At 38.8% G+C, this 27,822-nt stretch overlaps 1 protein-coding gene across 1 annotated transcript; it reads right to left on the reverse strand.

Annotated features, from left to right (window-relative positions):
• Positions 1-16,646: 16,646 nt before the first annotated feature.
• Positions 16,647-27,196, reverse strand: adad1 (adenosine deaminase domain containing 1 (testis-specific)). Its single transcript, XM_072396328.1, has 12 exons — positions 27,008-27,196; positions 26,735-26,861; positions 24,908-25,078; positions 24,037-24,108; positions 21,411-21,536; positions 20,826-20,949; positions 19,609-19,779; positions 19,446-19,521; positions 19,197-19,353; positions 18,067-18,298; positions 17,122-17,254; positions 16,647-17,020 (listed from the first exon to the last, which is right to left on the reverse strand). Exons 1-12 carry the CDS (start codon positions 27,194-27,196, stop codon positions 16,907-16,909), a joined length of 1,692 nt encoding a protein of 563 aa, XP_072252429.1. The 3' UTR covers positions 16,647-16,906.
• Positions 27,197-27,822: the final 626 nt, after the last annotated feature.

Here is a 27,822-nt window from a genome sequence, read left to right on the forward strand (position 1 = left end):
ATCTCTGACCCCCCCCCAAACTCAACTTCATCCCCTTTCGATACAGTTTATTATCAGGTGATCATGTTTGTCCAGGTCCAGAAAAATCTATTTACAAAGTAGTTTGAACTGAATTCAAAAGATAAACTTGGTAAGAGTGTGTGATTTCTAACCAAAAGTGGATGCGTGCCTATAAAGTGCATTAACATAGGCCACCACTTATAACTGGTTACGCTTTTGCTTGAGTCGTGTAAAGCACGTGTGAGGCACTTCTCCCTTACAGATGGTGACTTGCGTGCATTCTTCGACACAAGATCAACTCTAGAGGTGGAAAAGGAAATTTGAACTTTGTTTTAGCACATCTCAGAAAATTAATTAATCTCTCAGAATAGCAAAGGAAACAAATCCCCCTCTAATGTGTAGGCTAGAGAAGAAAAGAAAAGGCAGGGGAAAGTTTCATAGGATTCACTGACAACCTGAGCAGGAAAATGTAAAAAGAAAATCCCCTTTTTGTGGTTTAGCGTTTTATATCAACATTTTCTGATACGTTCAACATGTGCAGATGATGCTCAGGGTTGTGTACGTCTCAACAAACTACTGACTGCACACTCATCTGCAGAGAACCTTGCACACAGTTGCAGGTACTAATGCCAAGTGGATCCCAAAGAACAGCTGCACCCTCGTGGATGTGCAAATATAAGCTTGCACAGACAGAAGGTCAACTAGCTGTTAAACACTTACAAATTAAATGAGTCGTTGCATTAGGTTGAATAAAGTCCAATTCTTTTTTTGTTTGTTTACATCAACCACTACATACACATTACTCATGACAAACATACAAAATAAGCATCTATCCAGTAAGAGGAAATGCTACATATGCAGCACATTCTTCATGAAACTGGCAGATCAAGAAACTGACACCTATGTGCTTGATTTTCTGATGAGGTCTTGCTGAACAGTCGATGGGTCAGCCGGAGCCATGACTAGATGACTCGGGGTCACGCGAGTTCACAGTCATCTTGAACTGTGCCTTGCTAATTTACGAGTATGACAACTTTACAGATGGCAAATAAACAAAGTGTAATTACTGTCTAAAAAAAAAAGTGTGTAGAGAGCAGTGAGAAAACTTCATTTAGGCACATGGAAACAAACTAAGAAAAATCCCCCTGAACCTGGGGCAAAAGGAAAATAAGGGCATCCTGTCATTAAATGACTTGTGCTCGACAAAGAAAGAAAGAAAGATTCAAATTTTTGTCATTCCTGACTACGTGAAATAGAAAGTACAACCTCTTTCAAGTGCAATGTTTAAGATATCAAAGCAAAAACCTGATCTACAGCCTCAGATGAACCACACTGGACTTGCTCCCTCCTGTCATTATTCATTTAACAAAGACGAAGACAAAATGCAGGACACTGTGTATAGAACTAAGTCCACTGCTAAAGTCAACAGCTTGCAGAAAAAGCAATGACCCAAAGTACTGGCAACACTTCCAAACAAGCCATGCATGCTCACCATTTTCCGAGTTGTAATATCATTTAACACACTAACTGAGGCCTGTAGAGTCTGAGCTGCAGCTCTTTTTCTCAGTTTCTGCGAGCGTTGGATAATCTTTTTGATGGTAGTTTAGAAAAGGCTTTATAACTCTTCCTGGATTTTTGAGCCACAACATCTGCTTCTCCGAGACTGTTGCTGATGTCTTTCCTTGTCGATACTGTGTTAACACACACCTGAATGCTCAAGCTTCGATACAAGTGGTCCCATGTGCTTAGCAGCACCTGGCTGCAACGTACCTTCTTATTTCCTATGAAAGCAGCCGAGGGTGCATTTAGTTTTGTTCATATGAGGTTGAATTGACCTCATTTTATTAATTTCATTTTGTCATGATATTCAACTTAAAACAAAAAAAGAAAGCGTATTTTCCATCTCAGATTTCCTCTTTCAGATCATTGTAAATCAGCAGAGCCGCCACCCAAGCGTGACACTATGCTGTGGTGACCTGTGGTAACCAAACTTCCAGTCTCTGATGACATCATTACAATCACAGACTTTATTTCCTTTTGATCCACTGAGTAAGAAAGATATTGACATTTGCATTTTGGGACTTTGAGAGTACTTTCTGGTCAGTGTGAAGTTTCAGTTTCTTCACCCCACGTCACAGAAAAAGAATGAAAAAGTAAAAAAAGAAAAAGAAAAAAAGTTTTTTTTGCTGCTGTAAAAAAATAAAAATCAATAAATCTAACTGTCAAAACTACTGCGCTTTACTTTCAGAAAGAGGCAACAGGAGCACACTGGGCTAGAAGGAGCAGTGTGTAACAACTGTTCACATAAAGCAATCAAACTGGAACTGGAAATCATCTCAAGTGCAGTCCACATTATATCAACAATATAATATCAATCCCTTTCATATCTGTAGGCTAAATTATGTCAGAGTCACTGCAAAGGCTTTGTTTGATTTTGTGAGCAGTGATTTTCCTCCTGGAGAAGCCACAGTAACGGTTAATGATCAGAGGAAAGTCCATTTAACACGGAGTACCTCTCTATGGGGATTTTTATGCTGGTAAAGTGGTTGCTCTCCCATGCAGGTGGCCCCATGGTGCAGAAAGACAAAATGGGTCATCCTAAGATAATAATTTACTTCATTTAACTAAGTATCTTCAGCATAAGCATTTTTCTTTCTTTTTTTTTTTACCATTTCAACTTCAACAGAACAGTTAAATGTCTGAACTGTCATGAACGTAGGGCTGGGTACCAAACTTCAGTTCTTTTAAAGCACCGAAATTCTTCAGTAGTACCAAGTATCAAAACATGCCTCGTCTTTCGGTGCCAAGTTTCGGTACTCAGAGGTTAATCACGTGATAAAAACTGATCATGCTACCCTCCACTGGCTGTATTAACGCTACACTTAAAAATCCCTCCCCCTTTGTGTGGAACCCCTGCTGTCATTCAGCCTGTCTCCAGCTTGTGGTCCTCATTTAAGTCAGTGACTCTTGCTGATACCTCGGCACTGCTGACCAAGATGAAACCCTCCTCCTGCTCATCTCACGTCCTTCCCTGTAGGCTCTTTGTGAAAGTGTTTGATGTAATTGACCCCTGGGTTACCGAAATGGTAAACCTCTCACTTTCTTCAGGTGTGTTTCCCAATACATTTAAGCATGCCATAGTGGAGCCTTTACTTAAAAAGACAGGCTTAGACCGGACTGTCCTCAGTAATTTCAGGCCTATTTCAAAGCTACCACACTTGTCCAAGATCCTAGAAAAGGTGGTCTGTGAACAGCTGTCATTATTCCTGGACCAAAGTAGCATCCATGAGACATTTCAGTCTGGTTTCCGCAAACATCACTCTACGGAGACATCCTTGCTGAAAGTGTCCAGTGACATTATGTCTGCTGATTCAGGAATATGCACTGTTCTAGTTCTCTTAGATTTGTCCTCAGCCTTTGACACCGTCGACCACCAAATCCTGCTGAAAAGACTGAGGGATGAAGTAGGACTGTCAGTTTCAGTTCTGCACTGGTTCTCATCATACCTTTCTGGGCGGAGCGTTAGTGTTTCAGGTAACCAAATAAGGTCTGAGTCAGCCTTAGAAACCTGGGTGTTGTGTTTGACAAAGACAGAAGCTGTAAACAGCTCACCAAAAACTGCTTTTTTCAACAGAGGAAAATCTCCAAACTCAGAAAAATGGTGTCACAAAATGATTTAGAGCTAATAATCCATGTCTTTGTGTCTTCACGTTTAGACTATTGTAATAGTTTGTTTTTATGTCTAAACAAAAAGGAGCTGTCTCGTCTGCAATTAGTGCAAAACTCTGCAGTGAGAATTCTGACCCGCTCTAATAGGAGGACTCACATAACCCCTATTCTTAAAGCCCTTCTTATTCTGAAAGCCCTTCATTGTCTGCCAGTTTCCTCTAGGATCATTTTTAAATTCTGCTTTTAACCTTCAGAGCATTACATGATCAGGCTCCATCCTACATCAGTAATCTGATCCAGCCTTACACCCCAGCTCGGAATCTGAGGTCTGTGGATCAAAATTTACTTATGGTGCCATGCACTCGCTTCCGGACCAGAGGAGACCGATCCTTCCAAGCTGCTGCTCCCAGGCTTTGGAACAGTCTTCCGCTCTCTCTGCATTCGATGGAGTCTGTTGACTCCTTTAAAAGACAACTTAAGACCTATTTATTTGTTTAGGGTTTGTTTAGTTGTTTTTGGGCTGATATGATTGTTACTGAGTTGTCTTGGCCTTTTTAAAATTGTATGTAATTGTATGTATTTCCTTCGTTGCATGCAGGAAATGTGGTTATGCCCACAGACGGCATTCACGTGTATCTGCGTTGGGAACTGTAGTTGTGTGTGTGCCATCGAACCGGTTAAACAACGCCACCGAGGTCAAAAGCGTGGCTCCATTTCACCAAGATTGATGCCAATAGCGCGCAATGCAATATATGCCAAAAAGTCATCGCTGCTAATGCCAGCTAATACCTCTAAGCATTCAAGTCAGCATGTGGACGCTACAGAGTCCGTGCGGCATAATTCAAAATCTCCACCACTAGACTCCGCCTCATCTAAGAGTACTGAGGATGGTGCAGTGTGTGGGATTTTAACAGGTTGATTAACGTTCAACAAAATCCGGCAGTAATCTTAATACTTGTACCGCACAGTGACTTATACTGGGATCCATGTAACGGTAACTGTTAACTAATAATAATCAGATATTAGTGTGTAGCTTTATTTTATGGCTATGTAGCTAGCTAAATCAAAAGCTAACTAAAGATTGACAGTAACAGATGAAGCTTAGTTTGTAAAGTTGTGCTAATCAATTGGGTTGGCTGGTTAAACAGCTCACTGAGCTGAAAAATAAAACTGAAGATTTGTACTGTTAAGTGTAATGGGATTTCCTTTTTGTTAGAATTGATATTATAAAATTGGTATTGAAAAAAAAGTATCGCTCAGGAACCGGTATTGAAGTTAAGTTATCGGTATTGGTACCGGTATCGAAAAATTTGACTGATACCCAGCCCTACATGAACGGCTGTTAAATTCTACCCGTGTTCCCTCATAGCTGCACACTGGTGGTGGTTTTAATACCTGCACCCTCACATGAAAGCAGATAATCCTGAACATGCAACATGCAATAATGTGCACAAATCACTATGCATACCCTTCATGTAATTTCACTGTAGGATATTAGCCAAAACTGATATTTCAAATTTGGCTTTACTGGAATAGTCTTTTTGTAATTCTGTAAGCTATTAAAATACAACTTTACATTTATGCAGATCTTATTTTTCTCATCATAAGACAGAGAGTTTGAGATTAATCTGTGCGATCCATCCATCCATTGTCTAAACCTGCTATATCCAACTCAGGGTCGAGGGGGGCTGGAGCCTATCCCACCCGTGGACAGGTCGCCAGCCCGTTGGCCAAAGAGAGAAATAAGAAACAACCAAACACGCTCACTCCTACAGACACCAAGTTACCTAATAAGGTTAACTGGCATACACAGGGGGAACATGCAAACTCCACACAGAAATCGAACCTGGAACCTGTGAGGCGACGGCACCAACCACAACACCGCTGTGCACCCCAACCTCAAATAATGGCAAGCGCATTTGCTGGATGCACAGAACTGACGGCGATTTTTTCTCCTGGCGTTGGCTGAGAGTTAAGTTACGATGCGGGCAATGCAAGAGTTTATCTGGTCTGGCTCGATTACATTCGGGGCGATTTATAAACTGCCATGTTGGACAGAGATATGAAATACATGTAGGTTTAGATTACTTTAAAGATGATGTCAGACTGACCCTGTATTACTAAGAAAGATGGAGAAAAAGAGCTGCAGTCAAAGTTCCCCACTTTTTGACCTAGCCTGTCCAGTATCCACCATATTTTCTAATAAACTAACCCAAACCCACCAGACCTACAGGTCATGGGTTGAGCCATGCATCAACCCCCTGCACATCTGTTTTGTCATCTGCGATTGTGAATGTAAATGTCCTTCACTTCTGATAGTTTTTCAATTACATAAACAATCCAAATTGAACAAATAAATGGAACAAAATAATTCCACACATTAAATGTGTATTTGTCTTTCAGATAAGAAATATAAAACCACTGGAAATATGTAGCAGGAAGTTTCCAAATATGGACACGATGATTTACATGCTCTGTGGGCTTGCTAATCACCACGTTACAAGCCACTATACTGAGGCACAGTGCAATCAATGAAAGGATGATTTGTATCAGAGGAAGTAGGAGGCAAGTCGGAAAGTAACTCAAAAATGGCCAATTTAAAGGTTACATCAAGCATATAAGCTCCTAGACGTAATCATGGCCATTTCATACAAATAATGATGCAGTAAATGGGTTCAAAGAGTAATAAATAGTTAAACCAAAACATTAAAGAAGAATCAATATTTAGCAATATAAGAATAATAAAATAAATAATAAAAATTAACAGAAGCTCTCAGTATAAAATACTGCATTGATAAGTAGAACATCAGTCAAAGCGTGTAAGACGGCATGCAAACAAGCCGCATCTTCAATTTTGTTGAGATTGTGGTTTGAAAGATCAAACATAACAACAGAAAATATGCAGCAGTTCAATTCTGATTTTATTTTTAGTATAATCTTAGGAAATAATGAATAAATAGATGCTGGATATATGAATGCCAGGCACATTGTACGCGAAACTTTACAAATGCATGATCAGAAATATAATGGAGCCGTCGCACCTTCATAGGAAAATATAATCTTAAGGGTGAGCAAGGACTTCACAGCAAGAAGTGGAAAAAGCAGGGTTGCCCCAAAACGGCGACAAATTCCATGGATAGAAATTTCCCCACCCCCCTCAAGAATGTCAAAATCCTGACACATTCATTAATATTCTAACTCCTGAGGAAACCCTAAAACTGAAACCTAAGAAGTAAAGTATGGGTAAGAAAAAACTGACAATTATGTCCTATAATAAACTGCCACTCTGTGTTATTTGGGATTATCGTGGGGAATCCCCAAAAAAGCGTGGGTGTCAGAGAAACCCTTCAGTCAGTTCTGCTGAGTGTGTGTCATAGATCAGGCAATTTCTACCTGTATCAGTCACACTCACATTTTTATCTCATTTGGTACAACAGTACAAAAAAACTTTCCCTCTATTTTACAACGGCTTCAAGGATATAAGATTTAACTGGGTTATGGCTGCAGATAAGATAAAGGAGGATCATTTGAGTGTTTAAATGTCAAATAATAATGAGTGAGTAAATAATCACCTTCAGAAAGACACTGTTCCCACAGGGTTTTACCAAACTGGTGTTGAGGACAAAAATGTCAAATGATTAATAGCAAAAATGCAAACGTCCCTTCAAGAACAGATTTCCCAGCCCCTAGAAATCCATACCCTGAAAATAGAATATCATAACGTACAGAGCAACTGGCAATCTTTGTTTTAAGATTTAATATGGAGCATTGTCCCAGAACCTGTGGATGTTTCTTCTCATAGGGTTTTTGTGTCGAATGTGGAGCCAAATTATTTGGATTTCCAGTTAATTGGTTGCAAATTAAGTGTCGTGGTGCTCTCATTTAAAAAACATCTGCAGTCAAAGTCAATAAAAAGTGTGTCAATTTCTTTTACTGCAGATAAATTATGCGACTTTCAAACCTCCAACAAGCTAATACATATTTACAATGTGCAGCTTTGTGCGCTCACATGGAACCAATAAAGCTTCACTCATTCACATTTTTTTTGTTTCTGTTATCAGAAGGTGAAAAAAGTGAAAATGGGACTGAAAAACAGAAATTAAGTTTAGTGTTTGGCCACAATTCTTCTGCTCTGCTCTAATAAAAATCTTGCTTTTATAGGCACAGTGTCAACTAACAAAGCTACCATTCACTTACCTAAAAGACAACGTCTTTCCCGATTTCAGCTCAATTTAAAAGTCTAATGATCGTTTAGAGAGACCGTTACAAATGGCAGAATGTCTTGAATGTTTTTTTTAAGTTATATGTGGAGACGTGAGCGCTTTGTTTTCTAATTAGATTTTGTTTTGTTGACAAGAAAACGGTCAAATCGATTGGAGAAAACCCAATCTGGTGACAGAGGGAAAACAAATAGATTTTACCAGGAGCAACTGGACTGCACTGCAAGATCAACTATAGATTTAAGCCAAACCATAGGGAACTGATATGTATCCATTATATCAGTGGAAACTGAGACTTTACAATCTCATGTGAATATTTTGATGCACAAATTTCAGACTATTCGCAGCTTCTGCAGAGCACACTCATCTGCACAAATAAACGGGTACCACAACGAAGCATTTGTTCACACTCTATACTAATGAGTCACCGCAGCGATTTTGATGAAATTCACACATGCTGAGATCTGGAGAATCTATTAAATCACAACTCGTTGTAGAAAGACCACACTCTCTCTCTAATGGCATATATCAAACAAACAAGTAACCGTTGAGGAACCACCGCATTCTCTCCCTCCATTTCTGAATTCGATAACTCGCTCTGGTAATGTATTAAGTGGTGATTTAGGACGTTTACAAAGGTTCAGTCACATTTAGTTCCTTTAAACTTGCAGCAATTAAGGTTTTTTACTTTAGTTTTGTTGCTTTGGTTAAGTCCAAGTGGAGGCAAAATGAATCCACCAGCACATGAAGGCAGAGGTGGAGGGAATACACCAACCTCAAAAAAGTCAAATGGATCATGTGGAAAAACTGAGTACAAAAGAACTGGCAGCAATAAGAGATGAGAAATGCACCATGTGACAAATGTATAGAAAAACTAATGACCAAAGATACACATTTTGAAAATTAACATGAACTTTAAGGAAGAAAATATCATATATTACACATAAAAGAACATGTGGCACAACAAATATTAATGCCTCTTTTTGATTTTATACTTCACATAATCTGTGCCCGCAAAGGCTTTAGCTTTCACAGAAAAACAGATGGCTAAAATGTCTATAATTTAAAAAAACATCGGATGTAAGATGTGAAGCAACTGCCTAACAGAGTTTAAAGAGCAAATTGATAAACCACAAAAACGCAAAAAAAAGTACAACAAACTAGTGACAGGCAACCTAGTTTCAGAAGAGCTTGATGTTAGTTGTTGTGCTTCAATAGGCCACTTGAGGGATTTTACCATGTCTAGTAGAATCGTGAAAAAAAAAAAAAATTCCAAGAGTCATGTAAAGGAAAAACAATGCTGTATGCAGTAGGTAATAAACAGCTAATTCAGCCCACCATTTCCATTACACGGCTATATAAATCATGCACAGCAGAGGGGGTATATATGAACAACCACTTAAACTAAGCTTGCTTATCACACAGACCAGACTTGAAGTTGAACATGGAGCACTTTATCAGGACTGCCTTTTGGATTGTTACTCTCTCTGTAAGCCTTGGTGGTTGCTATCCAACACTGCCAGTGACTGACTGGAACATCGACTTAATGCGGGATGAAGTCAGATGTGTAAGTAATTTCAAGCCCACTTTTTTCTAAGCTCATCTTGACTGGTTTCTGAATTTTTTGCGAATACAGTTTCTAACATTTCTTTCTGTTCCTACAGCCCGAAGATTCAAAATTCTCCACTCCAGAAAATGTTCTGGTAAGGCCCTATCTTTTTTTAAAGTATATTGTGTAAAATTAAATGGTGCATCGCTGGAACTTCTCTTAGTTACAAACAACAATGAAATATGGTATAAATATTAACTGTGCCAAAGATGAGGATGATTATAATGACACTGTTGAAAGCTGATCAATGAATATCTAATGTGAACATAAATCATGTTGGGTCCTCCCCACCATCAAAGACTGCAAAGCTGAAGGCTTTAGAGGAGTTTCTATAAACCACATGTAAAGGTTCTCTAGTACAGGAAATGAGCTTGCCAGGTGTTGATACTGAACACAGCTGTGACTATTTGGTGACTTTGCTGCGTGCAGCCACAAGTCTGCCTCAGTCAAAGCAGTAAAAGGAAGCTAAAAATCTCTCTCTCTCTCTATCACTAACAGCCAGAGTGCAACACAGCAGCAATGCAGTGCGTTCAAGTCGAGCTACAAACTGCTCAAAAGAAATGCAACGACACCAACGAACGGATTGACCAGGCCATTGAGATTTTGACCGAATACGTGGAAGTAAGTGTGGCCTCATTTTGTGGTGCAAATTTAGAGCAAAAAGAAGAAGAAGGAGAAGAAGACGAAAAAAAGCTAAACAACTAATTTTACTAAAATACAATTAACCAACTTATCTTCTCTTTAGGAACTGCCAATTCCCAACAATTGTGTCTGCGAGAAACGGAACCAAAAATCTTTCTCTGACTTCCTGGAAAAGTATAAGACATTGACTGAGCAGTTCAATGCAATAGAATCAGGGAGAGTTACAACTTCAGACTGACGGGTCAAATGTAGGCATGGTTGCTTCTCCATCAGCTAAAACAGCAACCGATATGCAAATAATGAACATTTAAACATAACCAGCTATTATTGTTTTTTTAAGTATCCTCATGTTTCATTTCACTGCATGTAGTCTGATTTCTTTATTAATACTATGACTTTGAACACTGCTCTGAGACATTTACATTTACAACTATGTCATTGCTATATGGAGAAAGGGCAACTTTATTGAATGTATTTTTTCTTATCACATGTTACTGTACTCATACAATTACACAATATGTATTTATTTGAATATGGTTTCTCCATGAGGTTCCCTGAAGTTCTTTCTGTAAGAATTTTACTTTCTATTTATATAATTTATGTCTTATTTATTGTATTAATTTATTTGGATAATGGTGCTCCTACATGAAGGTACAACGTAATAAATGTTACAATCACAATTACAATCTGTGTATTGCTTTTGATTACAATGTATAGAAAAAGATCTTAAAGGTGGACAGCTTGAAAAGAATGTCCTCGATCACAAATATCAACTCTAAAGTTAACTTTGGTTAAGTTTTTGGACAGCCTCAGGATGTTTATCACCCGACACAGTTAGCATGAGCAAACACTTTGTAATACCAGGTTCTAATAATGTGTGGGAGAAATGCGTGAGATGCTTCATTTCCTCAGAGTTAAGGGCACTGTTCTAGCCAAGCAGTCTACCCGAGCTTTGAGTCATTAAGTCACTGTCAACAAATTTTTGTATCTTATTCTCTACTTTTCCATAGTGCTTAGCCGTTTCTGCGTATAGGTAGGCCCACTTAACTGTTTACCTGGTTTGGAAAGATAAGGGTTTGTTATCATTACTTACGTTTTTTTTAGCTTTAACTTAATATTTTTCAGTTGAAAGTTGTCAAAATCTCACTCTAACCCTGTAATTTCAGCACTGAGAAAAAAGGAAAACGTCTCTTTGCTTTGTCTGTCTTTTGCTTGGGCTTAAAGTAATGATTTTTTGAAAATGGCACAGTGGAACACAGTTTTGATAATTCAGATCTAAATTTGATAATAAGACAAAATGTGAAGGCAGTCTCATGTAAACTTTGTCTTCTGATGTCATAGTTTTAATAAGCAGGTCTGCTGTTGTTTCTCTCCTCGACTTGCTCATCACTTTGAATCAAAATAACCTTTTCAGGCATGAATTTCAAGCAGAAACTGATGCAACATTGCTGTGCATCAGTGTCATATGTGAAACTACAGAGGCGGCACGGGAGGTCAAAGTAGGTCCACCACTGAGCTGACACGGACGTAGTAACAGAGGAAAAACAAGCTCTGTGTAAGGTAGAGCTGGCGTTGGGGAATGCACCGCTCTAACAGATGCCACTGTTGTCACTGAGCAGATTCTGAATTATCAAAGAGGAACATAGTGGTGGTTAACAAGGAAATATCTTTTTGTCCTGATGTGTGACAAGTGCTAAGCTTTATTTTAACCACCTATGAACTATCCCCGTTCATGTGCTTTTGCCATGAACAAATTATTTGTGGCATATAGCATCGCTTACAGGCAAGGGGACTTAGAAATGCCCTGAATGTGAAATAAAAGGAGTCATTTTCAGAACACTTGACATAAGAACAGCACTTTCCAAAATTACTACCACGAACTCTCATCAAATGTCCTCATGGCATCATTAGCTAGACCACCTCCTTAGTGGGCTTATGATGGTTCTAAAGATAATCTTTTGATTAAATATAGCACACATTGCCCGTCCAAACAAAAAGTTACCGCCTGGATTTACCTAAGCAAATAGGTAAGAGCCTCCAATTGGATAATTACAGCATAGATGACTGTTTCAGCAGAGAACAAGTTATCAAACCCTTACTGATGCAATGAGTAGCTTCGCATTTCTTAAACAACCATGACCACATCCTGTGGTCGTGGAAAAGATGTTAATGTGTTTCAAAGGAGTCAAATTATTGGCATGCATCAAGCAAAGAAAACATCTAAGGAGTTGATGAAACTAAGACCTGTCCAACGCATTATTAAAAACTGGAAGGATAGTAGGGAACCATCATCTTCGAGGAAGAAACATGGTTGGAAAATATCTTCCATGCTCGTGATCAGCTATAACGTTTGATGATATATTTTAACAGTGAAAGTAAGAGCATTTCGCACTATGCAAAGGGAAGTCAAGGGACTGGGACTAAACAGCTGTGTAGCCTAAAAAAAAAAAAAAAACACTTATCACTGAAGCTAATCAAGGGAGAAAAAAGGCTTTCATTTGCTTGGGAGCACAAAGATTGGACTCTGGAGCAAAGGAAAAAGGTAATGTGGTCTGATGAGTCAAGATTTACCCTGTTCCAGAGTGATGGACACATCAGCTCAAATTGTGAAAGCGTTGTTCAGGGATCATGAGGCATCATTTTCACACATGGATTGGCCACCAGAGTCCAGACTTAACCCCATTGAGAATCTTTGGGATGTGCTGGAGAAGACTTTGCACAGCAGTCCCACGCTCACATCAACACTACAAGATCTTGGCGAAAAATTCTGGACGGAAATAAATGCAGTGACATTGCAGAAGCTTATCGAAACGATGCCACAGCGAATGCGTGCCGTAATCAAAGCTAAAGACGGTCCAATGAAATATTTGAATGCAACTTTTTTTTTTTTGAGACGGGCAGTGTATATCAGGCCTCAGTGACATATTTTTGGTGTTTCGAGTAACACTCGTTCAAAACTCCAGAAAGACCAAGCTGTTTGCAACCCAGATACCAAACTTCTCCCATGGATGAGCTAATGGTACAACAAAGAACACACATTTCCTTCTCATGTTAAGATACTTAACTAGTCTACTAAAAAGTCTTACCAAAAAGAAAAGATACTTCTCTAGTCACGTCATTTTATATCAAACAAAAGCCATTATTACATATATTTCTCAGTAACTGTTAAGACAGCAGAGAATTCAAATCTGCTTGCTGTGCTTTAACATTATCAGGAGAGTGCAGCCTATTCTTATCCTGCAATGACACCTTTTTATGCTTACTCATGAACCGTGTGCCTTAAGAAAGAAACCGGGCTCGACTAACCATAGAACAAGCTGTAAAACTACCTACAGTTAGCTTTACTGAAAATCACTCAAAAGTACCATGTAAAGCTGATATTAGTTTCAGTTCCACGGGTGAGGAGACAAAGATCTCAAACTGATTGTATGTTTAAAAAGAAATAACAATAACGTTTCATAATAGACACCAAAAGAGAGCCAACATGGGCTGGTAAGAATTAAGGACCAGTGAGGAGTTGTACTTCTTATGCAACTTGGGAACCGTTTTACCACATTTTCTTGGGCCACTGTTTCATTTTCCTACATCGTTCTGTATCTTCACCTTTAAAAACTGTAGGTTTCAGAAACAAAGAGGCACAGATAAAAAAAAACACCAGTGTCGTTCGTAATCCAGCTAATACTGACAAAAATGGAAAATATTCTGTAGAGCACAGTAGCAACATAGGTGCTTAGCGTTTAAGACCTTAGCTCTCAAAAGCTATCACAGTGTAACCACATCAAACGAGTTGCACATCCTGTTTATCTCTAGACCTACTATCATCACCTCAGAGATGAAGTGACAACTAAAAGAAAAAAAGAAAGACTTTTTTTTTTGCATTTACCAGCTTCTGATTAGGAGCACAGTATGAGTAACTCAAATCTATTCCACAAGGCCCGACTCTCCTTTGTTAAACCTACAACATCAGAGTCAACATGAACATTTCCATTGTTGTATAATCTGATAAAACACCGAACAGAACCCAAAGGCAGCTTTTAATACATCTTTATTAACAGCCACGTTAATTAGGCTGCCCGACGTTAGCAACACAAAAGTTATAGAATTAATGTTTTAAGATGAAATATTGACTTATTTGGCACATTTAACTCCTCTGATACAGAAGATACGAGAGAGGATGACCCTTTTAAATATCCTCTGCTGACTGAAACAGAAACATATCTGCAACATTAAATATTTATTAAATGCACTGGCTGGAGCAGGAAGGACAGGTATTTGCATCCAGAGCTTTACACACCAAGGCCTATAAAACACAAAATTGCTTTGTCCACAAATGTTTTCTGTGCTTTACGTTTCAAATGAGGCTTGAAGATGCACATCACAGCTTGCACAACAGAAACTAAAACAGATAATCAGTGCATGAGATAAAGAGCCTTACAAATAAAATGCATTCATTACATCGGCAAATTAACAAAACTTTGTGATCCTCCAGATTTGGTTAACCTGATTATTCTTTAAGATCACAGTCCACTCTGCAGAAGATGTAAAAACAAAAACGTCAAAGGAAAGTATGAAACCTGGTGCTATACGTACAGATTAAAGACTTGATCCTTGGACACAAAATTCCTGCATCCAAAAGGTAATTCCTTCTGTCAGCTGAACCAGTTAGCATGTACACAAGGCCATTCACAAGGCAGCAGCTTAAACACTTAAACACAGAGTAAATGATGCGCTGCATTGCAAACAGGAAACCAAAGCATTTCCTGGATATGTATATCAAAGGCATTGAAAACAAGTCAACTGTGTTTATTGGCATGGTAGTGGGGGTTGGGGGCATTCAAGCATATTTTAACTGAGTGCAAGGCCATACTAAATCTGTCAACCACATATTAAAGGCAGCAGGTTGTTATTTAAACTGAATTAGAAAATCAAATATTACCAATTTCATATAACACAGTAGGAATTCTTTTTTTTTTAAACTCTGTCCCTTGGAATTAATTAATAGACTAAAAGCCTTTTTTAAAGCAACTTCTTCATGGTTTAAGACATCTTAGATACCACTCTGCACTTGCCTTTTTTTTAATAAATTGACACAATGTATGAATATGCAAACCAGCCTCATCCATCTCCACTGCTTTCAGGCAGCAGCTGCTCAATGCTACTACTCACGCTACCTTCTCGGGAGAACTCCATTAAACAGTTAAATAGCCTTTAAAACAGCTGCTAATGTTAGATCAACATTGTCTGAACTACATTTGTAATGTCCCACACAGCAAACTGACTAAATTGATTCCCCAAGAGCCTAAATGAATTCACTATAAAGTCATGGTTCGAGAGAACAGGCGGTTCTGCACAGTTCAAAGTAAAAAATGCTAACATTGCGACCTCAGTTTTCCTATTCTGACAGAGTTCGTGTAAAAATGAGAAGCCTAGCAGGTTAACGGCTGATGCATAATGATGTGGTGATAGTCTTAGTCTAAAGCTGTGTGCACGCAGTACTGCAGTGCAGTTAAAACAGTTAGTGGGTCATCCAATAACCGGAAGGTTGGCGGTTCGACTCGCACCACTAAAAGATTGGTGAACTGACAGCTGGAGGGGTGGCAGTCCACCTCCTTGCCACGGCCCTCCATGCTCCCCGAGCGCTGTGAATGGCTGCCCACCGCTCCAGTGTATGGCATCTGTCTCCATGAGTGTGTGACCCTGTGCATGTGCATGTGCATGTTCAACAGGTGCCGACCTGGACGGGTTAAAAGCGGAGGAGAAATTTTGTACATGACAATAAATCTGATCTTAATCTTAAACAAAAGTGGAACCAACATACTGCATGTTTATCAGTTGACAATGAAAATATCACTTTTACAATTTGGATGCGAATTGCAAATTATGTTTGAGCTCCTGTTGCATTTTCCTGCCTTGCAGTGACAGTGCAAGAGTTTTTGGGAAGTGCGCTGGTTTTATCGTCCTATCTGGCTCGATAGGCTACGCTGGTGTAGGTGTGGATATATAAAAGGTTTGCCTGGAACTTCTCTAAGGGATGATCAAAGTTCTTGCTCCTGCAACTCACGCTGCAGATCCCTATTTTCACTAGAAGTCTGCTTCAGTTGTATGGCTCAAAGTGCATCATCAAAAGATCAAAATAGTTCCAGTATAGCGTTCAAATAAAAAGTTGCTTTTTAACTGGTTCATTTTTGTTTTATTTTCTGTTCTTCTGTACGAGTAGTACAGTGTCCATCATTAAATCAAACTTCTGAAAATGGAACAAAAAAAACACTGAAAACACAGAACTGGCAGAACAGATCGATTAAGTCCAAAAATAAAAACATTACTCGCATACATGCAACACTGTGGAGCATTAAGTGACATAAAGCCAGTGATCCCAACTGTTGACATCATGACTATACCCTCTGTAGAGTAACTTCCAAAAAAATAACAGAATACTGTTTTTAAGCAGTAAAATAAAATGAACAGACCATGTCCTCATCACGATAGACAGTGTAGAAACATTTTTCATATCAACTAAAGCCAGCACAACTATTGCCCTTACAAAGACTCGTGGTCTTCAGCACATCATTTACTTTTTTCTAACATTTGTCCCCCCCCTCACCCTAACAAAACTACTCCAAATAAACATGAACAGGGATTGATTTTAATCCTTTCAGCATAGTCAAGTGCCACAGCTGCAAGTGCCTCTTGCCAACAAAATGTAACCTTTAAATTTTCATCAAAATTGTTTATTGACTGAAGTCTGTCAGAGATAAATCGGTGTTATTCACATACTGAAGTTATCACTAATGGAAATCTTTTCCAGCCAGGAACCAAAGCCCTGCTGATACAGGTATGCACGCAGCACATTCTTAGCCTCCTGGTACGGTTTTGCCATCCTCTTCAGATACAAACAATAATAATACAGACAGAATGAATAGAAACACACTTTAAAAAGAATTTTTCCTAAGTAAATGAGCAACATTCATGTGAATATGTTACCTTTGCCTCTCTGTAGGAGCTTGTAGCCAGCAGGTCCAGCCTCTGAGCCTCTTTAGCCACCAACTTGAAGCGATGTAGCATGGCTGCTTTGCACAGACGGCTTGCCAGTGCAGAGCCACTCTTAAATGGAGATCTACAAAACGTGAATTATTGTGATACTGTAATTATGATTTAAACACAAACAAACCAAAGATAGCAGTATCAACTCTTTATTTATCCTATATTCAATGACCATAAAACCTTAGATTTCTACTTATCAACCTGCTGTACCTTTATGCTCAAGTATGGCTGTAGGACAGAGTCATACACATTTTACTACATCGTTTCCATGAATTAGCTTGTTAGTACATTTGGGTCGATATTCTCTGATCATGTGCAAAATCAGTAGATAAGTCTACAACTGGCCTTACTCTCACCTTCCTGCTCTCCGTGTCTGTGTTGGAGAAATCTATTTGATTAATCTAATCTATTCATATCCAAGTTATCTAAACGGATGCTACAAAGTGTCATACAAGCAACAAATGTTAACAAATGTCTAATTTAGGAGATCCCATAACACGGAGTGTGCTTGTCCAGTGGATCAGGCTGCGTGTGGACAGTGTGCAAACATTTTTTTTCTTCTTAAAAACAACAAAACAAATGGCCTTTTCCAATGAGACTTTTTCCTCAAAATTTAGGAAAACAAATAAATAACAAACTCAATGATTATACAACTCAACTCAAAATAATATTATTTCAATAAATTAACTAAAGTTGTATCGCATACACAAACGGTAAAATTTCATGCTCACAATGTAGTGAAGTGCAACCACAAAATTGACATTTTGTTACTGTACGGCCTCTGTAACAGTCTCAAATAAAAAGAAAAAAAACAATCGACTTAACATAACCGATTGATGCAAAATATGACTCCCTTCTCCCAAATTTACATGCAGTCATCCTTACTCTTCTATGGTCTTGCCCTCGAGACCATCCACGACCTCCAGAGAGCTGTCTCCTTCACTCCAGTTGATACTGTGGGTCAGCTGGCTGCTGCCACAGCAGGTGACCACAGAAGGGACCAGGCTGATATGGGACCGCATCAAGCAGTAGAACATGGGCAGCTGAGAGGTGATACCCTCCACACGCTGGCTCACTGACATCTCCATGCCACGGGTTTCACTACAGCAAGAGTCACCTGGAAGATTTCATTTAGCAAATTCAGAGCATTCCAACAACTAAATTCAACACGTCTGAAATTACTGTTGTATCGTGCTCTTATTTTCAAGGTTTCACAAGTGCATTTGCAGCCAGCAAAGCAAATTCTAAAACTTACCCTCTGTCACAGACAAATGTGACTGTTGCTGCCATTATGAAGAAAAGTGGTAAAGATGGTAACCCTGAACCTGTGCCACAGAGGTACAATCTGCCAACTTATACTATGAGTAAAACTACTAACAAGTTCTGGTTGAAAGCATTTACTTACTACCTCACCATCTACCCTAAACTTCCCCGTCCTACTAAGCCGAGACCTGACCTTTCATCTCTTTCTTTTGCCTGTGCCTGAAATTCTGTGTATATTTCTCATTCACCCATCCACAAAGATACTCATACGGTGCATTCTATCTATATGCACTTTATATACATCATGCAGCTCCTTTTCCTCTGCAATCACACACCGATGAACATATCAGGGGCAATGTGGGGTTGAGTGTCTTGCCCAAGGACACTTTTATATGTAGTTCAAACTTGACAACCTCACTACCAGCTGACCAACAGCCACCCCCAGTTGCTCCAGACTGTTATACCACATGGCTTTAAAAAAAAGAATAATTTTGTAGCAAGTAACACGACTATCCAGATAAATAATTAAGCATACCTGTAAAAACGGAGCACATCCAATTTTTATAAATAAGATTATCAGCACGAACTGGGAAGTCTAGCATTCCATTCCACTTGTTGCCTAACCTTTCACAGTTACACCTAGCATGTTTCTGCTTTTATGTCGCATTTGGTGTTGATACACCTGAGGAAAAGCTCTCAAAACTTATGGCACAAGCCAAATCAGCTCTTAGTCTAAGCATGAATCGACTTACCTATGAGGATGCTCTGGACATAGATGGGCTCAATGAAGTGGCTAAGCAGTGCTCCTTGGTATCCTAGTACCTGCCACTGTGTGATCTTGTCCGTGGTCGACATGCTGACTACCTTGCAGGTTGAGTAATCAAAGTCTGATGACAAAACTGAGAACACCTTTAAAATGAAAATAAATGTGTTATTATGCATAAATTATGTACATAACAGCTGCTTTAAAAGCTACGAGAAACTGTCCAACAGTACCATACCTTGCCTCCTACTGACACATGTAGGCTGATCTCATTGTTGACATGCCATGCAGAAATTGACAGAGGGTTCAGTCGCCTGAAAATAAAGCAGAGAACAAGAATGATCCATTTATCTCAAATGTTCATCCAAGCTGATCCAAAGAGTGGAGTTACACACACTTACAGCTTGGAAGGGATCTCAGCAGCACCCTTTGGCAGCTGGTTCATATAGAGATGAAGGGTAATGCCACTCTTCAGGCTGAGGAGATTTCCACTGATGTTTTGCTGGAAAATTGACTTCTCAGTCAAACTGGCATTTTTGCTGAAAAACATCAGCAGGTGCCGGTACAGATACCTGACAACAAAGTTTGAGAATGGTGCGTCATGTGTCATTGAGAACATCTACAGATGAAAAACTGCACAGATTAAACAAAAAAAAAAAAAAAAGGTCTTTGTAGCTTCCTGTATGGATAATCAGGCAAATTGGTCCCTCTCCAGCTGTTTGTTATCCCTAAAAACTCAGTGTTAATTAAATTTACTTTTTCCCCACAAAATTCCTCTCATAGTTTTAACATTGGATGGGGTGTAAACCTGCCATTTCTTTGTTAATTAGTGCATGGGGATCTAAACTAACATGCCGATGTAGCCCCGAAACATCTCCTCCCACCAGTTCTGAAAGTCTCCTGCAATTGTGAAAAACCAGCTCTGTTTTGCCCATGTTGTAAACACCAAATAGCAATAAAATAATGGTCAGGGCTACTAACCAACTCACTGAATGCAAGACTCAGACAGCAAGGTGCTTGCAAGAAGCAACAGTCACTATGACTAGGGCAAAGCTGGGCAGAGCAGTCTCTGCCAAGGCTCAAGTGGGCCTCTCCACCAAAACTGTTCAGTGAGACACCCCGAATAACAGAGGGCATGTCAGTCAGCAAGTACGTTTTCTTCTCTTATGTGTCATCTCTTTGCCCTGCCCTCTAGCAATAGAGTCAGTGAGACCTCAGAGCCCAAGTGTCGGTGCGTGCCTCACATGAAATGAGCAGAAAACTAAGCCTCAAACTTTTCAAGATTGTGTAAAAACCCTGAAATACGCAAATGGCCCCAACAATAAACACAGCTCTGCAGAAAAAATTGTACCAAAAAAAACAAATCTAGTTGTCCAGCAAATTTATAATAAAATAAAAAAAAATGTTTAAACAAGTTCTGTTTGTCAAACTTACAAGAACACACCCATGTCCACTACAGCTGGTAAAACTGCACTGAAAAGAGGTCTAAGTTTATATATCAATCACTTTACATGGAAAAATTCAGTGTTTTCCTCTTCATCATGAGGTAATGAGACTGTATTTAATTACATCATTATGAATCAAGAATAACTTGAACAGGTTTGGGTTTGCCACTAACCTCATAAGAGACCTCCTTGCGGTGACAACTGCATGTGAATCGTGTACAATTCGTCCGTTCGATGAGACACACTCTTTAGCGTTGAAGTTCCCAGTGCCAAGAGCGACCACCTCACATCCGCTGGCTAAAGGGAGAGGAAAGGGCCGTGTAGAGGGGTAAATATGTGCAGCAAGTGGTCACACAACTTCAAAGGAAACTTAAATTGATCTGTACTCATTTCACTTTTTACTGAACATACTTGACACAGCTTTATGTGATATACTGTATAGAATAGTTGTGTGCAACATTTAAGAAATGAAGGCAATACAGACGGCATATGCATTTCTAGAACCCCAAAACCATCTGTGCTGAACGCTGAACATGTAATTTACACAGGGGTGCAACAGCCTGGAGTTTAGTTGTTATATTTATGGAATGATTTTCTTTTCCTTCTTCTGATTTTATGTAGTTGTAAAGCACTTTGAATTGCCTTGTGTATGAATTGTGATCTACAAACAAACTTGCCTTACAAACCCAACAATGTGCTTGATACAAGTCAGACTGATGAACATATCGAACCCACTTTTTCTTTATATGATCACCTACAAGTTTGAACGACGAATGCTGCTGTGGTGCCCGCACAGTCAGAGAACACCGGGTGGCTGTTCATCAGTTTCGCAAGCTGGTCCCTGACAGCATGTGGAATCTGAAGGTTGATGGGATTCTTCCTTTCTGAGCAGCAAAACAGGACATAAAAAGAGATGATAATGAAAATAAATTGGTCTTTAACTGATCACACAACAAACAATGAATGAAGTACAGTTTTTGAGCTTCCCTTTTTGTCTCATAAGGTGCAATCCTAAAATAATAGCACCAACTTGGACACCCAAATTCTGAAATTGAACTGATTGTAGAATAGTAACTTTATCAATTTTAACCAAGGAGATGAATCCCTTTTTCTAAAATAAAAGAGCAGTTTAGTATTTCTGTACAAAAAACAAAATGCCAAAACCCTTCAGTCATTTTTTTAAGATGCAAAAAATATGAATGCATTATTCTATTAGAGCTGTTGTACTATCTCCCATCCCAGTCAACAGATCTTGTTTGAAACATAACCCTGTAATTTATGCTTTAATTAAGATTTGGAAACAACTGAGGAATCATTTCAAACTCTTTCACTCCTTCAGCTCTGGATGAGGCCTGGAAACGATTGGGGATTTGTACTGTTGGTAACCTACACATAAAGGGGACTTCTGCCTCTTTCCAGCAATTCCAAGAAAGGTTTAATTTACCGGGGACTCAGTTTTTCAGATATCTTCAGATTAGGAATTATGTCAGAACACACCTCCCTAATTTCGAGAAGGCAAATCCAGACAAAATAGAGAGTTTATTTAATCTGTTCCTCAATCCACGCTACATTATCTTGCAACTATATGAGATACTACAAAACATGTGCTGTCCTAAGATGGACAGGATAAAAGAGGAGTGGGAAAGAGAGTTTGGAGCCCTGATACCTCCCAATGTGTGGGAGGAGAGTTTGGAGCACATCCATGATGTTCTATAAACGCCCAACACTTTTTGATTTAATTCAACATAGTGCACAGACTACACTACTCCAAAACGAAGCTGCATAAAATATCTGCTGTAGTCTGTCCTATGTGTGAGAAATGTGAGTCCATGGAGGGTACCCTATCTCACAGTTTCGCTCTCTACCCCAAACGTCACAACTATTGCTATGAAATATTTGATTTCTTTTCATTGATTTTGGGGATTCAACTAGACCCAGATCTTATTTTAATAATTCTGGGAACATCTGAGGGGCTAAGGAAGCTAAATGGTGCAAAACAGCACCTTCTGACAAGATCCTACTTAACTGGAAGAAGAGAGAGGTTCCTTCATTTGATTGGACAGACCCCTTAAATTTGGATACGCACTGTTGTCTTTTTCTTTTTTTGTCCTGTCCTTTTTGTTTCATCTGTTTTGTTGATGCAGGGCTCTGCCTGTTTACGTGCCATTCAATTTTTTCATTAGTCTTTTTTGTCAGGGATTACTTGCTCACCTTCTGTAAAAAACAAAGGAAACATAACTGTCGACATTCAATTTCTCTGTTATGTGATTGGTTTCCCAATAAACATATTTGAAAGATTTATATTATTCCAATAAGCTGCAAACAAATTGTGTCGATTCTGAGTGTCGGATATCTAATTGAACTGTTTTTTCAAACATTTGGGGCTCATAAACGTAGTGAATAGCAGTCTGTTCTACAGACTAAGTTGAGTTTGCATTCAAAATTCTGCAGACAGACCTACAGTTTCTCAGTGCAACTGTTTCTGCAGAGTTTGAGTCATGCTGTTGTTGCATTTCACAAGTATCTGTCGTTCAAAGTTTGTGGTCTGGTAAGCAAGTAGCTATACCCAGAAATATTGAGCAACCACATTAGCATCACCCAAAAACTGTGTGGCTTTTTCACATAGGAAGAAATTGATCTTTCCGATTCCACTTGTTGCTTCCACAGTTCATCCACATCATTAATTCTGATATCTTGTATCACATGTGTGTGTACGTGTTTTTTTTGTTGTTGTTTTTCAAAATAAGCCACAGTTCAAAGCCAAAGTGAGAAGGAAGTGAGAACAACAGATATTCTGAGTTTCCTTCAGAGGGTGCGATGGGGTGAGAAATTCTCAGAAAAGAGCCACCTTTACTCCGCATCTAAAAGTGAGAAGGTTCAGAATCTCATTAGGATGCCTATTGGTTGCCTTTCTTTGGAGGTTGTTGGAGCATATCCAACTGCGAATAGACCCAGGACTTGACTTTGGAAAAGCTGAGGAAAATGGATGAATGGATGGACGCACTGATTCTCGCTCCCTCCTTCTTTTCATGAGATTAGAAGAAAGATGAAAAAATAAAAACAGAAACTCTTGGTCAAACTTCTTCTACAATGTAAAGTATTGCTCCAAAGTCTCTAAAATAGAACTCAGTTGGGGAAATAGAAATATTATGTTAGTTTTATTGATACTGACTGACCTTTCTAATATGACAAGAATGCAGTATTAAACAGAATCTGCCGAAAGATTGCGACTTTTCTGACTGCGTTGTGTGAAAAATCCAATGATGCAATGACCCTAAAATGATGTAGTCTGAACTTGGCTTTAGGCACCGTGTTAGTGACACTTCTATTAACTTCCATATGGGCCATCATTAAAGAGTGCGATACTATAATATTGCTAATTACCATAAACGGCTCTACAAGAGTGGATGTCAGACATTGATGGCTCCTCTTTTACTGGCAGGGGTGGAGGGACATCTAAAGAAAGAACATGCAAGGAAAACAACATGGTTAAGTGACACCATATATGATACTTCACCCGACACCCAACAGTATGTGCACAGTGTTTAACTGGCATCGTTCACCCTTTAATACTTGTCCTCTACCAGTAACTGTTGAAATGAATTCTATTTCCTGTTTATTATGCATTATTCATCTACATTGTTGTCCACATTTGCCTTCTATTGAGCGGCTGCTTTATAAGACTAATCTCAGTAAACCCATCTGATTTTAATAAAAGGTGACTTTGCTTTCCTAAAACATTAAGTAATTACTCTAATCAAATCATTCCTGTGAATAATGCATTCATTTTTAATCATTGAACAACATACTATTGTTGGACTACCTTTAGTACCATCTTTGATCATAGCACATTCACTGAGCTACAATTAAAGCTTCTTCAATGTCACAACATCAATTTCCATCAATAGTTGCAGTAATGTTTTTTTTTAACCAAAAATCAGAACATTGTTTACAGACTGAGCCTCCTGACACAGTCATCATGGATTATGCTCAGGTCATTAAGGAATACAAAAATAAACTACTAGAAAAACCTGGGAATTCTGTATATTAAGGTAGTAGCTGACCTCGTTTTTTGGGTACTAAACAAACACCTAACCACCTGAAGAAGCCAAAGATCATGGATAACATTATCATAACTACTGTTACGGAATCTCTACAGGTATCATCGTGGAACAGATTTGGATCTCATTTAGTTTCAAATGTTTAAGAACCATCAAAGTCTCTCACAGAAACAGTATTTGCCTCAGACCCTGACCTGATGCCTCTGGAAGAGTGGACTTCAGACTTTCCAAGGTGGGTAGCAAGTCCTCCAGAGCAAGCTTTGCCGCTTTAAGACGAGCCTCCTTCTTGGTTATTCCCATGCCAGTCTTGTACTCAACCCCATCAACCACCACACAAAAGGCAAAATAAAGCCCTGGTACGTTTCCTGAGAAAATAACAATAAATCATTAGATTGTTGCCACTTCCTAAATTCTACATGATCATTTTCTGACTGTGGATATGAAGCAGTTCAAATAATGGAAGAATGTTGAGTTTTTTTCATAACGTACCAATCTTCTTCACGTAGAAGAACAAACTGTAATTAGTGACACACGCAGGCAGGTTGGCAAGCTAGCCACACAGATATTACTTAACCCTTCCCCTCAGGTACATTAATAATTATGTGTGTACTTTGAAATAGAACAAAGACAGACAATATATACTATACTTTTTAGGATACTTTCTATCTGTACTAACAAACATATCTTCAAAAGTCTAAAGTTATTTACACTCCAAATGCTTTGAAATGTGACATGTAAATCAAGGAACAGGATGGATGTGACACATATTTTCATTTCGAGAAACAATAAACACATTTTTTTAAAGATATTTTATTCTCCTAAACTGCAGTCATAGCCATTTAAGTGTTGATTGTTAGGTTTACGAGGTGTTCTTAAATGCACCACGAAGTCTGGCTTCAAAGCAAAGCAGATTTCAGAAATTACAAAGTAGCAAACAATAAACGCAACAATAAGTTCCATGTTCTAAGTTTCACTCCTTCAGATTTTCTGATTAAATGTAAAATGACTCAGCTCAAGCCGTAATCAGCCTGCAAGCGGTTCTGCAGAGTTGAGGTAAGAAAAACAAGTATTCACATGGCACTGGAGAACTTCTTGAAATGGAAGCAGCAACCGTTTATCTATTGCACTGTTGTTTTTAAAAAGTATGCTAACAAAGCTCTTAAACTGCCAGCTACAATGAGTCGTAAGCTAGTCTGCAGCTTGTCATGTTATATTGATGCCAACTTATCTTTATCACTAGATTTAGCATGGGCCAAATTTAACTGCAGTTAGTGTGACTAAGTAGATGAGGTCATTGACTTAAACGCAGTCTGTAATACAAGTAGCACAGAGAACAAGCACCACAGCAGCCGATTTCAATGAGTGAGAGAGAGTTAACATCTGGCTATTGAGCACTGGCTACTGAGCACAATGGGTAAGTTTTGAATCAACAATCAGTCTTGCATCTAATGACTGTGGTCAAAGACAGAAACACAACACCTAGGTGCACATTCATTTTCACTGCTGTCGTTGGTAGCTACAAATGTGGGCGCAGCTCACTTTTTCTTAACAGAAATTCACACTCGCCATATATAAGGTCCCACATTGATGTCCTGAAACTGATAGCAACAACTTGCAAACAAAAATAGACAAAATTGCTAAATGTTTACCTGTTGGAAAAGCACCTAGCTGTCACTTTGTTCTGCTGCGTGGGGATAATGTCTGTGTTCCGATCAAAAATAGCAAACTAGCTTCATCGTCTCAGAAAATTGCGCTTGTTAGAAATTGTGGTCCAATACAGCCTGAAGTATATACAAAGTGCAATGTCATCTCTTTATGTTGTTGAAGTAACACACCTGCCTCCAGCAAACTGTAGCCATCACACACAGAGGGCAAACATGCAAAACATACTAGTGGAAATAGGAAAGGGTTTAATCAGCTTTTTAGTCTCTAAGGGCACTTTCACACCAACTGTGACTATCTTGGTGTGAAAGCACCTTTAGAAGAATTTCAATCTACACAATAATGCAATAAAGCCTTACCCGTCGTTACCGTTTCCTTGATGTTTAGGTGGAACTGTAAATTTTGGGCAAGTTGATGGAGTAAAGACAATGCATTCATTTCCCCTTTCATGTATCTGTCAATCAGCTTTTTGTGCATCACTTTTGGCTTACAAGGACCTTGGTTGGTAAAAGTGGAAAAAGCACAGGATTGGCAAATTAGAATTTCATATATACACGTGTAAGATTGTGACACTTTGTGGATTAACAATGAAATGGAAAAATACTGGGAAAATGTAACGTGATTTAAACAACACACTCAAACGAACCAAACTCAAATGATCTTTTTCCTTGTTTGTCAGAGTCATGTTTGCGAAGACCAGTCAAGGTAGAGGGCGGTTTGTATGTCGGGTTTATTTCTGATGATGCAGGCAAATTCTTCATGAGGATTTGAGCAAAGCAGGCTCCTCTAGAACCAGGAAATGATCCACCAGCTGGAAACATCTTGCACGCTTTCACAATTTCTAAGAAGAGAACAACCACATTTAATATGAAACTATACATAGGAAAAAAAAAAAAAAGATACCGCTCTTTGGTCACATTCACAGGGTGTAATGGCATATAAGGACTGCCCCTATTCTTCCCCTTGTTGAATATTTAAAATAGAACGATAGTATTATTAACATTGTTTTATATACATGAATATAAAGTTGTTACAAAATGTACAAATTAAAGAACCCCAGTAGGTTAAGAAAGAACCTTATGTAAACAAGTTCTTGTAACTTTGCAACCTTCTGAGCAGCAGGAAAACGTACAGTGGTCTAACATTTCAAACTTGATATATAGTGACTCCAAATGACAGGTTTATACAGAGCTGGAAAAGACATATTTATGCGCCAATTTTATTTTTACATGTTACTAGAGGCTCAATGCAGACCTGGTATCTATTGCAAACATTGCGCTAATACAACATAAAAGTTGATTAACTGAGGCTCCAAATTTTCAGTCAGCTTAAAGAATTCAAGTCTCAACCTTTTCTGAAATGTGTGGATGGCCTTCAACCCTAAATGAGTAGGGATCCTAAAAAAAAAAAAAAAATCCGCATAGCTCAATATAGCACACTGCTGCAA

Source organism: Leuresthes tenuis, unplaced genomic scaffold, assembly GCF_036924035.1.
Source record: "Leuresthes tenuis unplaced genomic scaffold, fLeuTen1.0.hap1 SCAF_11, whole genome shotgun sequence".
NCBI classification, from domain to species: domain Eukaryota; kingdom Metazoa; phylum Chordata; class Actinopteri; order Atheriniformes; family Atherinopsidae; genus Leuresthes; species Leuresthes tenuis.